This window comes from Pristiophorus japonicus, chromosome 9 (genome assembly GCF_044704955.1).
Source record: "Pristiophorus japonicus isolate sPriJap1 chromosome 9, sPriJap1.hap1, whole genome shotgun sequence".
Lineage (NCBI taxonomy): Eukaryota > Metazoa > Chordata > Chondrichthyes > Pristiophoridae > Pristiophorus > Pristiophorus japonicus.
Genome location: NC_091985.1, coordinates 166,463,488 through 166,479,327, shown reverse-complemented (window position 1 = coordinate 166,479,327; position 15,840 = coordinate 166,463,488). Strand labels below are relative to the sequence as shown.

The window sequence follows — 15,840 nt, the reverse complement described above, 5'->3', positions numbered from 1 at the left end:
AAGGTTCCAGCACCACCACAATCTGGTTCAAATATATCTCAATGACTCGTTCAGCTCTCCATTCTTCCCCTGTAAGTTTCTTGTATCTCAAAAAGCTGGCTAGTACCTACAAATGTTTATGGAAATTTCTTTGTTTTGGCACCTGATGCATTCCTTTCAAGAACATAAGCAATAGGAGCAGTCGGCCATTCGGCCCCTCGAGCCTGCTCCGCCATTCAATACGATCATGGCTGATCTTTGACCTCAACTCCATTTTCCCGCCCGATCCCCATAATCCCTTGATTCCCCTAGATTCCAAAAATCTATCTATGTCAGCCTTGAATAATACTCAATGACTCTATATTGGGGTAGGGAATTCCAAAGATACACAGCCCTCTGAGTGAAGAAATGCCTCCTCAGCTCAGGCTCAAGCCACCTAAAAGAACACATCACCAAGACAACAACTGTTGCACATTTACAGTCCTATTGCAGTCCTCTTGAGAACTGAGCATAATCAGATAACTAGAGCAACAGGATTCCTTGTGTAGATCAAAATCTGAGCTGTTCGAAAAGTTTATTGTTTTATAGCAAAACAACTTTGTTCCCATTCCAACTTATTTACTAAGCTGCGTGTAAAAGTTGCTGCTCATCCACTTTTGGAATGGACACCACCAGTTCTAAACCAGAAATACTGGACATAGGAAGGAACATAGGAGCCATTCAGCCCCTCGAGCTTGTTCCATATTTCATGGCTGATCTGCATTGTAACTCCATCTAAGCACCTTAGTAGCCTTGCCGAACAAAATCTCAGCGTTGAAATTTGCAATTGACCGAGCCTCAAAGGCTTTTAGGGGGAGTTCCAGATGAAAAAAGTGGAGGACTGGATGCTTAATATTCCTGGGTACAAGGTATTCAGGAAAGATAGGGAAGGAAAAAAAAAAGGAGGTAGCAGTTTTGATTAAGGAAAATATTACAGCACTAGAAAGGGAGAATGTCCTTGAGGGGCCAAAGACACAGGGCGCAAATGTGATGAAGGCCCCTGCCCGCCCAAGTGTCGCCGAGGTACCTGTCAGTACTTTGGGCGCGGTTTTCATTAACAAGGTCCCTCGAAGGTTGGCGGGCGACAAATGAGGGATTTACACCGCCAATCTGGGCAGCAGCCGGCAGGAGCTCCCAATCTCAGCGGCAAAGGCCTTTGCTGCCCAAGTGCCACCGAGGATGGAGTCGGGCCTAGGGAGGGTCGAAGTCCTCAAAAGAAAAATCACGGGGGAAAAAAAACCCATCGGAACACCTTCTGGAGACCCCAATCAGGATCAGGTAAGTTGCTGTGAAAGAAATATTTAAAAAATGTTTACCAACCTTTTTTTTAAGATCTTCATACTCACCGTCGGGGACAGACTAGCCTCCAGCCAGCAGTCCACCCCCGTACTGGTGCCGACTCCCGCCCGCAGGGATGTGGCATCTTGGTGGGCGGGAGTCCACTTACGCCACTCGGCCGCCCGCTGACGTCAGCGGGCGGTTCCCGCCGGTTATCCCCTCCTGCCCAAATGAAAAGTGGCACTGGGCGGAACCCGAAGAGGAATGTTGGCGGCAGTGGTGGTGAGTCCATCAATTTCGGGCCCAGAACCTATTTGGTTGGTGTTAAGAAACAATAGAGGAGCTATTACGCTACTTGGTGTATTTTATAGGCCACCATAGTGAGAAGCAGATATAGAAGCAGGCCGCAGGGAAAGTACTGAGAGGTACATGATCTATACAGTAGTGATAATGGGAGACTTTAACAACCCCAATATTGAACGGGACAGTGATTGTGTTAAGGGCAGAGAGGGGGAGGAATTTCTGAAGTGTGTTCAGGAGAACTTTCTTGGTCAGTATGTTTCCTACCCAATGAGGAAGGAGGCATTGCTGGATCTAGTCCTGGGGAATGAAGTAAGTCACGGGCGAATGTCACAGTGGAGAAGCAATAGTGATCATAGTATCATAAGGTTTAGATTAGTTATGGAGGACAAGGAGCAATCTAGAATAAAATACTTAACTGGAGGAGGGTTCATTTCAGAGAATTGAGGAGGGATCTGGCCCGGGTAAATTGGAGTCAAAAACTGCTAGGCAGAAATGTAATGGAGCCACGAGTGACCTTTAAAGAGGAGCTGGTTTGGGTACAGACTAGGTACATCCCCACAAGAGGGAAAGTGAGGGCAACCAAAGCCACAGCTCCGTGGCTGCTGAAGGAGTTAAAGAGTAGGTTGAAGCAGAAATATGACAGATGTCAGCTTGATAATACAAGGGAAAATCAGGCTGAATATCAAAAGTACAGAGAAGCGAAAAAGGAAATAAGAGGGACAAAGAGACAGTACGAGAATAGATTGTTGACGAATGTAAAAGGGAATCAAAAGATCTTCTCTCGGCATATGAAAGGGTTGTCAGAGGAGCGGTGGGCTGATTAGGGACCAAAATGGCGATCTGTTGGTGAAGGCTGAAAGCCTGGCTGAGGTACTGAATGAGTACTTTGCATCAGTGTTTACCAATGACAAGGACTGCGCCAATGCCATGGTGAATTAAGAGATTTCTTGGAATATTGTATAGATAAAATAAATAAAAATAGATAAACAGGAAGTAATAAAAGGCTGGGAGTACTTAAAGTGGATGTCACCCGGTCCGGATAGGAAGCATACTAATTGCTGAGGGAAGTAAGAGTAGAGATTGTGGAGGTGCAGGACACAATCTTCCAATTCCAGTGCTGAGGGAGTGCTGCACTGTCGGAGGGGCAGTACTGAGGGCGTGCTGCAGTCGGAGGGGCAGTACTGAGGGAGTGCTGCACTGTCGGAGGGGCAGTACTGAGGGCGTGCTGCACTGTCGGAGGGGCAGTATTGAGGGAGCGCTGCACTGTTGGAGGGGCAGTACTGAGGGAGCGCTGCACTGTCGGAGGGGCAGTACTGAGGGAGCGCTGCACTGTTGGAGGGGCAGTACTGAGGGAGTGCTGCACTGTCAGAGGGGCAGTACTGAGGGAGTGCTGCACTGTCAGAGGGGCAGTACTGAGGGAGCGCTGCATTGTCGAGGGGCAGTACTGAGGGAGCGCTGCATTGTCGAAGGGGGAGTACTGAGGGATCACTGCATTGTCGAAGGGGAAGTACTGAGGGATCACTGCACTGTCAGAGGGGCAGTACTGAGGGAGTGCTGCATTGTCGGAGGGGCAGTACTGAGGGAGCGCTGCACTGTTGGAGGGACAGTACTGAGGGATCACTGCACTGTCGGAGGGGAAGTACTGAGGGTGTCCGCTGCACTGTTGGAGGGGAGAGTACTAAGGGAGTGCTGCACTGTTGGAGGGGCAGTACTGTGGGTGCGCCGCACTGTCGGAGGAGCAGTACTGAGGGAGTGCTGCACTGTCGGAGGAGCAGTACTGAGGGAGTGCTGCACTGTCGGAGGGGCAGTACTGAGGGAGCGCGCACTGTCGGAGCAACAGTACTGAGGAAGTGCCGCACTGTCGGAGGAGCAGTACTGAGGGAGTGCTGCACTGTCAGAGGGGCGGTAATGAGGGAGTGCTGCACTGTCGGAGGGGCGGTACTGAGGGAGTGCTGCACTGTCGGAGGGGCAGAACTGAGGGAGTGCTGCACTGTCGGAGGGGCAGTACTGAGGGAGTGCCACACTGTCGGAGGGGAGAATACTGAGGGAGCACTGCACTGTCAGAGGGGAAGTACTGAGGGAGTGCTGCACTGTTGGAGGGGCAGTACTGAGGGAGTGCTGCACTGTCAGAGGGGCAGTACTGAGGGAGCGCTGCATTGTCGAGGGGCAGTACTGAGGGAGCACTGCACTGTTGGAGGGGCAGTGCTGAGGGAGTGCCGCACTGTCGGAGGAGTAGTACTGAAGGAGTGCTGCAGTGTTGGAGGGGCAGTACGGAGGGAGGGCTGCACTGTCGGAGGGGCAGTACTGAGGGAGTGCCGCACTGTCGGAGCGGCGGTACTGAGGGAGTGCTGCACTGTCAGAGATGCCGTCTTTCGGATGAGACGGGTGGACGTAAAAGATCCCTTGGCACTATTTCGAAGAAGAGCAGGGGAGTTCTCCCCAGTGTCCCGGGGCCAATATTTATCCCTGAATCAACATAACAAAAAGCAGATTATCTGGTCATTATCACATTGCTGTTTGTGGGAGCTTGCAGTGTGCAAATTGGCTGCTGCATTTCCTACATTACAACAGTGACTACACTCCAAAAGTACTTCATTGGCTGTCATCATCATCATCATCATCGGCAGTCTCTCAAAGCGAGGATGACTTGATTCCACGTCAAAAAGAATGAGTTCACAGGTGTTTCAATGAAGGACCTGATATTCCAGATCCCCAACTACACCCTGAAGGGTGGAAGATGCCTGTGTGTGGATTTTTTTAACATGTGGTGACCGTTGCACACCAGCCACCACACGGACTTGACAGAGCTAGGTCTTGGTCCTCGAAGGGCAAGGATTAACCAAGACGACTGAAGACCAGCTCTGCTGCACGGACCTAGTGCGCGCACATATCATAGTGTGGGCTGGCCCGTGCTGCCCCCGGGCCCTCGCCTCTCCTGGGCCCCGAAATCTCGCCTCTTATGGGCCTCAGTCACTTCTATCTACAAACTCTTGCCGCTCCTTCGCCCCTGCTGCTGTGCTGTGTGCTGCACTGTACATCGCTTTGAGACGTCTGGTGGTCGTGAAAGGCGCTGTATAAATGTAAGTCTTTCTTTTCCTTAGATACAGGGAATTGATAGTGTAAATGGAGAGAAATGTTTTCTGCTGATGGGTGGGTCTTGGTTGAGGGGACATGACCTTAAAATCAGAGGCAGGCCATTCAGGAGAGACGTTCGACAAAACTTATCCATGAGAGGGGTGGTAGAAGTGTGTGGAACTCTCTCTGTAAAAAGCAGTAGATGGGAGCTGAATTTAATCATTTTAAATCTGAGATCGCTAGATTTGTTTTTGCTAACTAAGGTATTCGGAGATATGGAGCCAAGGCGGATGAATGGAGTTAGAATGCAGATCAGCCATTGAATGGGGGAATAGGTTCGAGAGGTTGAATGGCCCGGAGCTGCAGTGACTCAGCTCCAATTGTAGAGGCATAAAGCGAGCTGAGAGCCGCAACAACTGACGTGCCGACAACCAATCAGGACGCGGAATTTGCAGCAAGCGCTGTCCAATGAGGGAGCGTCCTACCCACTCACCCCGCCCCAGCAGCCAATCCGGAGCAGCCGTCACGCGGGGAAGCCAGCAGCCAATGGGCGAACGGGGCGGGTGCGCGGCGAACGTATTTTCGAGGTCGCGGACAAAAGGGCGAAGCACGGAGCTGGAGCGGAGGAAAAAAAAGCCCACCATCTCCCCGCCTGAGGCCCCACAACCCCTGTAAGGCAGCATCGAGGCTTTTCCATCGGGCCGAGGGCCTCAGCATCGAACGGTGGTTTGACAAACACGGCCTTCGCGAAGCATCGATTAATTTGCGTGTCACCCACCCCTCCTCTCTCCTAGTTACATAACAGTCGCGGCCTCGAATTTTCTTTCTTCCCCGCACCCATCTGTTGAAGAATGTCTTCGGTGGACTATTACGAATCGGCGGACTATGTGGAAGAATATTACGAGTCCTCTCACCACCCGACCAAGCGGCTCAAGGTCGACGACAGCGACACCGATTTCGACAGCGAGGAGGACGAGGGACGCGGCGGCTCGGACGCCGGGGTGAGCTGGAGGGCGGCGGTTGGGGCGCGCGCGGGAGTGATGGGGGATGGGAGGGGGCAGCTGGAAAACCCGGCGGCCGGACCTTATGTAACAGCCCGCTGGAACGGAGTGGGAGCGGGGCGAACAAAGGGGACAAGTGTTTGTACTCCCGGGTCCCGCACGTTGTATTTACACACACACACACACACACACACACACCCAAAGCAATCGTGCCGAAATTTCACTCTCGGTTTCACGCAAGTTATATTTCAGAAGTAGTTCGCGCATAAAATTATTTTTTATATATATATATATTTTAACCCCAGTTTTCTCTCTTTCCTGTATTGCCTCCTATTCTCGCATTACAATCCTTAATCTGCCTTTCGCACTGCACCAAATGTGCCAGCGTGACAATTTTGTGTGTGCTACACTCTTTGCCAAAGTGCAGCTGTTGACCTGTATTTAAAACAGACGCGATTACCTCTTGGGAGAGAGGATGGCTTTAAACTGCTGCTGTTGCCAAGCGCATTTTATTTGTGTGTATTACATTTTTTTTTAAAGTCAGTCTTGCTCCTTCGTGGCCAACTTATTGCAGTCACAAGAAACCGGTTCTGAGTGGCAGAGGCTCTCTCTGCATGTGAGTCCAAGGAGCCAGCATACATACCCATATGGGGAGCTCTGCTTCCACTGCGGATAAAGTTGATGCAATATTTACTGGTTAGGTACACGATGAAGGCAAAAAACAAACTTCAACGTTTCAACTGCCATCCTGTTTGTGCAAAAGATCTAATGTTTTTTTGTCAAGAAATTGCTTCCTGAAATAAAGATTATATTCCATATCCTGTGTGGGTGTATTTTTTGCTATGAAGCGTGGCGTTACAGTTCAGACGCTCATCCCCAAAGCTGTTTGAAAGGCCAATGCAAATTGTTTTGAGGTTGATGAGTGTGAATAAAGCAAGGCTGTTAACTCAGTAAACACCAGACATTTTGGGTATGTGGTTAATATGGAGGGGTGGGGAGGACCGGTTCTACGGTTGTTGGGCAGCACAATTAAAATCACACTGTAGTCAATTTGCAAAGATGCCATTTAATCAGCATTGTTCTGGTGCCCTGAAGTATAGAATAGGTGCAGTGCATCCGAGCGACTGAAACTGCAACCTTGTGTAATGCTAGCTTGTTTTTTTTTAAAAAGACGTGACGGTAATTAACATTGTGGGTTGATTACTGATTTTTCTTTTGAGGATTTACACATTATTCCTGGAGTGTTTTTAAAATGTGAATTCCATAGCCTTGAAAGCATGACGTTTTTAAATTAACGTGGAATCGGGCCCCTTGTATTTTAATGCAAATTCCTGTTCTGCAGTAACTCCTCCCAAGAATCCATTCTCAGTTTTTCTGACTCCCAACATTTGCTTGAAACTCAAGTGCGATTTTATTAAAACATTTTAAACTGTGTAAGTGTTCACATCATAAAATTGTAGTGATTTTGATGAAATGGAATCCAATTTAATTTCTGAAGCCCATTCTTCCAGATGCTTAATACAAGCATTAATACTAGAAAATAATTTTGCAATTTCTAATTTCCACCCTGGATTAACCGTCTCCATTTTAAAAAAAAAAGGATTGCCTGCTGCTGGTGAATATCTTTAAGTTCTTTCATTTTGAAGTTCTATCCAGATTCCTAATTTGAAGGATTGGCAGTACTAACTTAAGATACAGGCACTTTGGCCAGAAGAGAGGAGAAATTTGTGATCGGGGAGATTTCTATAAATTGCACATGGAAACTGCAAAAGATGAGTTTCTTTTGTTTTAGCTGGAATTTGATTTTGAAAACAGTCTTAGAGTATTCTACAGAATTAAAAAAAAAAATTCACATCATTGTTAAATATCCATCTTTTTGTATATTCCATTAGAGGTATTTTAACAAAAAATCTGTGTGATGTGAACTCAGACTGTAACTGGAGATGTGAATTCCAATGGGAAATAGAATGTATAAAAAGACTGTTTCTGTATATGTAGGAATCAGAGAACCTGAGCGTGTTGAACATTTTACATTTCCCAATCCCCAGAGAATTGTGGTCTCTTGTTTATATTTGAGGGTCGATGCTCTGAAAGACGGACTATTCTGTTCACATTCCCGAGATTGAATGCAGCAGTCAGTCAGCTACTCACGTGCTCTATCCCAGCTGTTCAAAGTTGCATTATTATTTCTTGTGACGACACACTGTTCTTGGTAACCATGTCCCATTTCACAGCTTGCCTACATGCAGTTGGCTGTAAATTATGAGGTGTGGGACAATGCCACTGGACAGAACATAAGAAGCAGGAGTAGGCCATACGGCCCCTTGAGCCTGCTCTGCCGTTTTAATAAGATCATGGCTGATCTGATCTTGGGCTCCGCTCCACTTCCCTGCCCACCCCCTTATCATTCAAAAATCTGTATCTTCACCTTTAAATATATTCGATGACCCAGCCTCCACAGCTCTCTAGGGCAGAGAATGCCACAGATTAATGACCGAGAAGAAATTCCTCATCAGTTTTAAATGGGCGACCCCTTATTCTGAAACTATGCCCCCTAGTTCTAGATTCCCCACAGGTGGAAACATCCTCTTTGCATCTACCTTTTTGAGCCTCCTCAGTATCTTGTGTTTCAATAAGATCACCTCTCATTCTTCTAAACCCTAATGAATATAAGAACATAAGAATTAGGAACAGGAGTAGGCCATCTAGCCCCTCGAGCCTGCTCCGCCATTCAAAAAGATCATGGCTGATCTGGCCGTGGACTCAGTTCCACTTACCTGCCTGCTCCCCATAACCCTTAATTCCTTTATTGGTTAAAAATCTATCTATCTGTGATTTGAATACATTCAATGAGCTTTCTCAACCTTTTATAAGTCAATCCCTTCATCTCAGGAATCAACCTAGTGAACCTTCTTTGAACTGTCTCCAATGCAAGTATAACCTTCCTTAAATACAGAGACAAAAATTGTATGCTGTACTCTAGGTGTGGTCTCACCAATACCCTGTACAGTTGTAGCAGGACTTCTCTGTTTTTATACTCTATCCCTCTTGCAATTTATACCCCTTCCTGATTATTTGCTGTACCTGTTAACCTTTTGTGTTTCATGCACAAGGACCCCAGGCCCCTCTGTACTGCAGCATTTTGTAATCTCTCCATTTTAAATAAAATGCTGCTTTATTTTTCCTGCCAAAGTGGATAACCTCTCGCTGTCCCACATTATACTCCATCTGCCAAATGTTTACTCTTAGCTTGTCTATATCCTGTTGCAGATTTGGTGTCCTCCTCACAACTTGCTTTCCCACCCATCTTTGTATCAGCAAACTTGGCTACATTACACTCTGTCCCTTTATCCAAGTCATTAATATAAATTGTAAATAGTTGAGGACGCAGCACCGATCCCTGTGGCACCCCACTAGTTACTGTTTGCCAACCGGAAAATGACCCATTTTTCCTGACTCTCTTTTCTGTTAGTTAACCAATCTTCTATCCATGCTAATATTACCCCCAACCCCGTGAGCTCTTATCTTGTGCAGTAACTTCCTTTTTTATATGGCACCTTATCGAATGCCTTCTGGAAATCCAAATAACCATATCCACTGGTTCCTCCTTATCCGCCCTGCTCGTTACATCCTCAAAGAACTCTAGCAAATTTGTCAAACACGATTTCCCTTTCATAAAACCATGCTGACTGCTTGAATGCATTATGCTTTTCCAAATGTCCTGCTACTGCTTCCTTAATAATGGACTCCAGCATTTTCCCAATGACAGATGTTAGGCTAACTGGTCTATAGTTTCCTGCTTTCTGTCGCCCTCCTTTTTTTTTTTAAACAGGGGCTTTACATTTGAAGTTTTCCAATCTGCTGGGACCTCTCCCGAATCCAGGGAATTTTGGTAGACTGCAACCAATGAATCCACTATCTTTGCAACCACTTATTTTAAGACCCTAGGATGTAAGCCACCAGGTCCAGGGGACTTGTCCACCTTTAGTCCCATTATTTTACTGGGAACTTTTTTTTTAGTGATTGTTTGTTTTAAGTTCCTCCTCCTTCTTCCCCCCCCCCCCCCCCCCCCCCCCCACCATAGCCCCTTGATTATCTATTATTGGGATGTTTTTAGTGTCTTTTACCGTGAAGACTGATACAAAATGTTTGTTCAATGTCTCTGCCATGTCCCTGTACTCCATTATTAATTTCCCAGTCTCATCCTCTAGGGGATTAACATTTACTTTAGTCACACTTCTTTTTTTTTCTTTTTTATGTACCTGTAGAAACTCTTACTATCTACTTTTTATATTTCTTGCTAGTTTACTCTCCTAATCCATCCTTTCCATTTTCTGAGGGTTGTAAATCTGTGGAATTCTCTGCCCCAGAGAGCTGTGGGGACTGTCATTGAATATGTTTAAGGTGGAGATAGACACAGATTTTTAAGTGATAAGGGAATAAAGGGTTATGGGAAGTGGAACTGAGTCCATGATCGGATCAGCCATGATCTTATTAAACGGAGCAGGCTCGAGGGGTCAAATGGCCGCCTGCTCCTATTATGTCTTCAATTTGATGCCATCCTTTACTTCCTTAGTTATCCATGGATGGTTCTCCCTTCTTGAAGTCTTTCCTTCTCACCTGGAATATGTATATTTGTTGAGTTATGAAATACCTCCTGAAATGTATAGCCAACTTAATACCTTTTGTGATCACCATTATTTAACATCAGGCCACTGGTTTGAGTCCCAACTTACTCACCCTCCCAAATAAATTTGAAATTCAACCATGCTATGATCACTCTTTCCTAGAGGATCCTTTATTAATCCTGTCTCATCACACAGTACCATAGAAACATAGAAAATAGGTGCAGGAGTAGGCCATTCAGCCCTTCTAGCCTGCACTGCCATTCAATGAGTTCATGGCTGAACATGCAACTTCAGTACCCCCTTCCTGCTTTCTCACCATACCCCTTGATCCCCCGAGTAGTAAGGACTTCATCTAACTCCCTTTTGAATATATTTAGTGAATTGGCCTCAACTACTTTCTGTGGTAGAGAATTCCACAGGTTCACCACTCTCTGGATGAAGAAGTTTCTCCTCATCTCGGTCCTAAATGGCTTGCCCCTTATCCTTAGACTGTGACCCCAGGTTCTGGACTTCCCCAACATTGGGAACATTCTTCCTGCATCTAACCTGTCTAAACCCGTCAGAATTTTAAACTTTTCTATGAGGTCCCCCCCTCATTCTTCTGAACTCCAGTGAATACAAGCCCAGTTGATCCAGTCTTTCTTGATAGGTCAGTCCCACCATCCTGGGAATCAGTCTGGTGAATCTTTGCTGCACTCCCTCAATAGCAAGAATGTCCTTCCTCAAGTTAGGAGACCAAAACTGTACACAATACTCCAGATCTATAAGAGCCTGCTCCCTGGTTGGTTCCACAATGTGCTGTTCAGGAAACCATCCCTTATGCACTCTATGAACTCTTCCTCAAGGCTACCATGGCAATTTGATTTGTCCAATCAATATGAAGATTAAAATCGCGCATGATTATTGCTGTACCTTTCTTGCAAGCCTCCCATTATTTCTTGATTTTATACTCTGTCCAACAGTGTAGCTAATGTTGGGGGTTGGGGCGGGGGGGGGGGGTGGCCTATAGACTGCTCACCTTTCTTATTTTATGGTCCCTCTTACCAAACCGCTTCATAATTTTAACGCTCTTCTAGAGAAGAGAGCCCCAGTCTGTTCAGTTTTTCCTGATGGTTATTTGATTTTTATATGGGGGTTTCAGGCAGCTGAAATAGTCCTGTTGAAGCTGTACTTTTCAGTTTATACATTCTGGCCTATTATCATATCACCATCTATCCTCCCAGTGCTATGTTGAGAGACTTGGTTTCTGTAGTCTAACAAACTGCCAGCAATTTGTTTCTAGATCTTCGGTTTAGAACTTGGCACATTCTCTGGGCTGTTGAGGTTTTTTCAGCTTGCGAGTAGGGGTGCGGTTGAAAGATCTGACAATGTGATAAGTTCAGGGTTTCTGGGGATGAAAAAAAGTGACATCTCAATGGAGTCCTCCTGAAATGGCTTTCATTTCAACTTCCTTTCTCTGATAATTGCAAGAAATTGTATAGCTAACTCTATTTGTGCATTGTTGGCCAGTGAATAGTTTGGAGTAAAGTGGCAGCAATGAATACAGTTAATTTGTGGCCCAATGTGTCACTACTTAAAACTATCAGTATTAAGTTATACTTTTTGTAGTCCCAGTTGAATGACATGACTAAGTTTTATTTCCATCCTTGTAGATCAATAGTTGGCTATGACCATTTTTTATTATTCCTCTCACTCAAGCAGTTGCAGTTTATGTACTTTGAACAAAGCATATCGGCTAAATTTCTCACTTGCCTTCTCCTCCCCTGGGAACGGAGCTGAATTTTTATTTTTCAATTCATCGTGGATATGAAGTTATGAAATAACGGCAGTAGGCCATTCAGCCCCGCGAGCCTACTTCTCCATTCAGTTAGATCATGACTGTGAAAGGTGCTCTATATAAATGTAAGTTCTTTCCTCTATTAATAGTACTTTAAAAAAATTTTTTCCCACATACGCTTGTCTGATTGTGCTGCCTGTCCTTTCTCCCAGCAGCTTCAGGTTTTGGCCATTAATGGTGTGGTATTGTGGAATTCTGCAGATTGAGAATTTTGTTTTGGACTTGATGTGGATAGGACACAGTCCACTAGATTACTGGAAGTTAATGGCCACTACCTCCTGAAGCTGCTCTGTGCTCGTGGTAATTCATAGACTTGTACCTGAAGAAGGCCCTTCAGCCAGCGTACTTGTGCCAGCTGTCTGAAAGTGCTACCAATTGGTCTCGCTCCCCTGCTCTTTTTCCATAGCCCTGCAATCTTTTTCCTTTTTCAAATATATAATTTTTTTTCTAAATTAATGTTGAATCTGGTTCCTCCACCCTTTGACAGTGAATTCCTGATCATAACATGCTGCGTGTGTACCTCCCCTCTGGTTCTTTTGGTAATTATCTTAAATCTGTAAAATTAAAGTTAGTGAAGTTCATTTGCTCCACGGCTAATGTTCCTACAATTTGACCAAATGAGGAATGAGCATCAAGACTGGCCAATTCCCTCCCGTGGACTTTTTTGTGCCACACGGCGAAGTTTGGGCTAGAGCAAATCTGCGGTCCATGAATTTTTTTGAAGTATCTGAAAATTTCCATTGCGTGTTTTATTAGTCGGGAAATTGATGGGATTGAAGGCCGATTAAATCCCCAGGGCCTGATGGGCTGCATCCCAGAGTACTTAAGGAAATGGCCCTAGAAATAGAGGCTGCATTGGTGATCATTTTCCAACATTCTATTGACTGGATCAGTTCCTATGGACTGAAGGGTAGCTAATGTAACACCACTTTTTTTTTTTTTAAAAGGAGGGAGAGAAAACAGGGAATTATAGACCAGTTAGCCTGACATCGGTGGTGGGGAAAGTGTTGGCATCAATTATTAAAGATGAAATAGCAGCACATTTGGAAAGCAGTGACAGGATCAGTCCAAGTTGGCATGGATTTATTAAAGGGAAATTATGCTTGACAAATCTTCTGGAATTTTTTGAGGATGTAACTAGTAGAGTAGACAAGGGAGAACCTGTGGTATATTTGGACTTTCAAAAGGCTTTTGACAAGGTCCCACATGAGATTGGTGTGCAAAATTAAAGCGCATGGTATTGGGGGTAATATATTGACGTGTATAGAGAACTGGTTGGCAGACAGGAAGCAGAGTCGGAATAAACTGGTCCTTTTCAAAATGGCAGACAGTGAGCAGTGGGGTGCCGCAGGTTCAGTGTTGGGACCCCAGCTATTTACAATATACATCAGTGATTTCAGATGAAGGAATTGAATGTAATATCTCCAAGTTTGCAGATGACACCAAGCTGTGTGAGCGGTGAGTTGGATGTTAAGAGACTGCAGGGTGACTTGGACAGGTTAGGTGAGTGGGCAAATGTATGGCAGATGCAGTATAATGTGGATAAATGTGAGGTTATCCACTTTGGTGGCAAAAACAGGAAGACACAATATTATCTGAATGGTGACAGATTAGGAAAAGAGGAGGTGCAATGACACCTGGGCGTCATGGTGCATCAGTCATTGAAGTTTGGCATGCAGGTACAGCAGCCGGTGAAGAAGGCAAATGGCATGTTGGCCTTCATAGCTAGAGGATTTGAGTATCGGAGCAGGGAGGTCTTACTGCAGTTGTACAGGGCCTTAGTGAGGCCTCACCTGGAATAGTGTTCAGTTTTGGGTCTTCTAATCTGAGGAAGGACGTTCTTGCTATTGAGGGAGTACAGCGAAGGTTCACCAGATTGATTCCTGGGATGGTAGGACTGACATATGAGGAGAGACTGGATCAACTGGGCTTGTATCCACTGGAGTTTAGAAGAATGAGGGGTTCTCATAGAAACATATAAAATTCTGATGGGATTGGACAGGTTAGAGGCAGGAAGAATGTTCCTGATGTTGGGGAAGTTCAGAACCAGGGGTCACCGTCTTAAGGATAAGGGGAAAGCCATTTAGGACTGAGATGAGGAGAAACTTCTTCACTGAGTTGTTAACCTGTGGAATTCCCTGCAGCAGAGAGTTGTTGATGCAAGTTCATTGGACATATTCAAAAGGAAGTTAGATATGGCCCTTATGGCCAAATGGGTATGGTGAGAAAGCAGGAAAGGGATACTGAGGTGAATGATCAGCCATGATCTTATTGAATGGTGGTGCAGGCTCAAAGGGCAGAAAGGGCTACTGCACCTATTTTCTATGTTTCTGGGCAGTGGTGTTTCTGGGCATTTAGTGCATTGGGCTTAAAGGAATTTTTCATATTATCGATGCTCCACACAAGCCTCATTCCATCCAACTTCATCGCACCTTTCTCCCTCATTTGTTTATCTAGATTCCCCTTCAAGGCATCTAGACTTTGCCTCAGCTACTGCTTGTGGTAGTGGGTTCCACTCTGGGTAAAGAAGTTTCTCCAGAATTCCCGATTGGATTTATTAGTGATTATCTTGTATTTATGGCCCCTAGCTTTGGTCTCCCCACAAATGGAAACTTTTTCTCTGTCTACCCTATCAAACCACTTCATAATTTAAGTCCTCTATTGGGGTGATTTTTAAAGAAAAATAATCTGTTTGCTTGTAACCTGTTCATGACTTGCCAGAAAGTGCAGGTGGAACTACTCTTATCTAGTTAGGTAGTGAAACGGTCATTGGTCAAATAGCCTGGAGAGCGGCTATTTGGATGAGGTATTGGAGGCCTGCTAATGTGAGACACTAAGAGATCATGAGGCTTTTTATTTGCCATCTGAGTTGGTGCTATCTCCACATGACTTGGAAGTTCTCTTGGGTAATGATCACAGGGTCTGCATCCTACCATTACTTAGCATAGGTTGTGTGTGTGGGCAGAGAAGGCATGCAGTTTTGAAAATAACAGTGAGATTGGGACAAGAGTTAATTGTCACTGGATCATACCCCCTTGGGTTAACATTAAGCAACTAACTTTCAAAAATGGATTTTGAAACCTAGACATAGAAACATAGAAAATAAGTGCAGGAGTAGGCCCTTCGAGCCTGCACCACCATTCAATATGATCATTGCTAATCATGCAACTTCAGTACCCCACTCCTGCTTTCTCTCCATATCCCCTGATCCCTTTAGCCGTAAGGCCATATCTAACTCCCTTTTGAATATATCGAACGAGCTGGCCTCAACCACTCTCTGCGGTAGGGAATTCCACAGGTTAACCATTGAGTGAAGAAGTTTCTCCTCATCTCTGTCCTAAATGGCTTATACCTTATCCTTGGACTATGACCCCTGGTTCTGGACTTCCCCAACATCGGGAACATTCTTCCTGCATCTAACCTGTCCAATCCTGTCAATTTTATGTTTGAGATTCCCCCTCATTCATCAAAATTCTAGTGAATATAATTCTTATTTCAGTTCTGTCATCCCGAGCATCAGTCTCCAAGGTGAACCTTCGCTGTGCCTCTCAATGGCAAGAATGTCCTTCCTCAGATTAGGAGACCAAAACTGTACACCATATTCAAGGTGTGACCTCACCAAGGCCCTGTACAACTGTAGTAAGACCTCCCTGCTCCTATACTCAAATCCCCTCGTTATGAAGGCCAGCATGCCATTTGC

General features: G+C 45.4%; 1 protein-coding gene across 1 annotated transcript in view; it reads left to right on the top strand.

Moving 5' to 3' along the window:
• The first annotated feature begins 5,213 nt into the window (after positions 1–5,213).
• The window catches only part of LOC139273312 (heterogeneous nuclear ribonucleoprotein L-like), a 36,087-nt gene continuing 25,460 nt past the window's right edge, over positions 5,214–15,840 (top strand). The window contains exon 1 of the mRNA XM_070890071.1: positions 5,214–5,675. Coding sequence (XP_070746172.1) covers positions 5,526–5,675 — 150 coding nt within the window. The 5' untranslated portion in view covers positions 5,214–5,525. The remainder of the gene's footprint in view (positions 5,676–15,840) is intronic.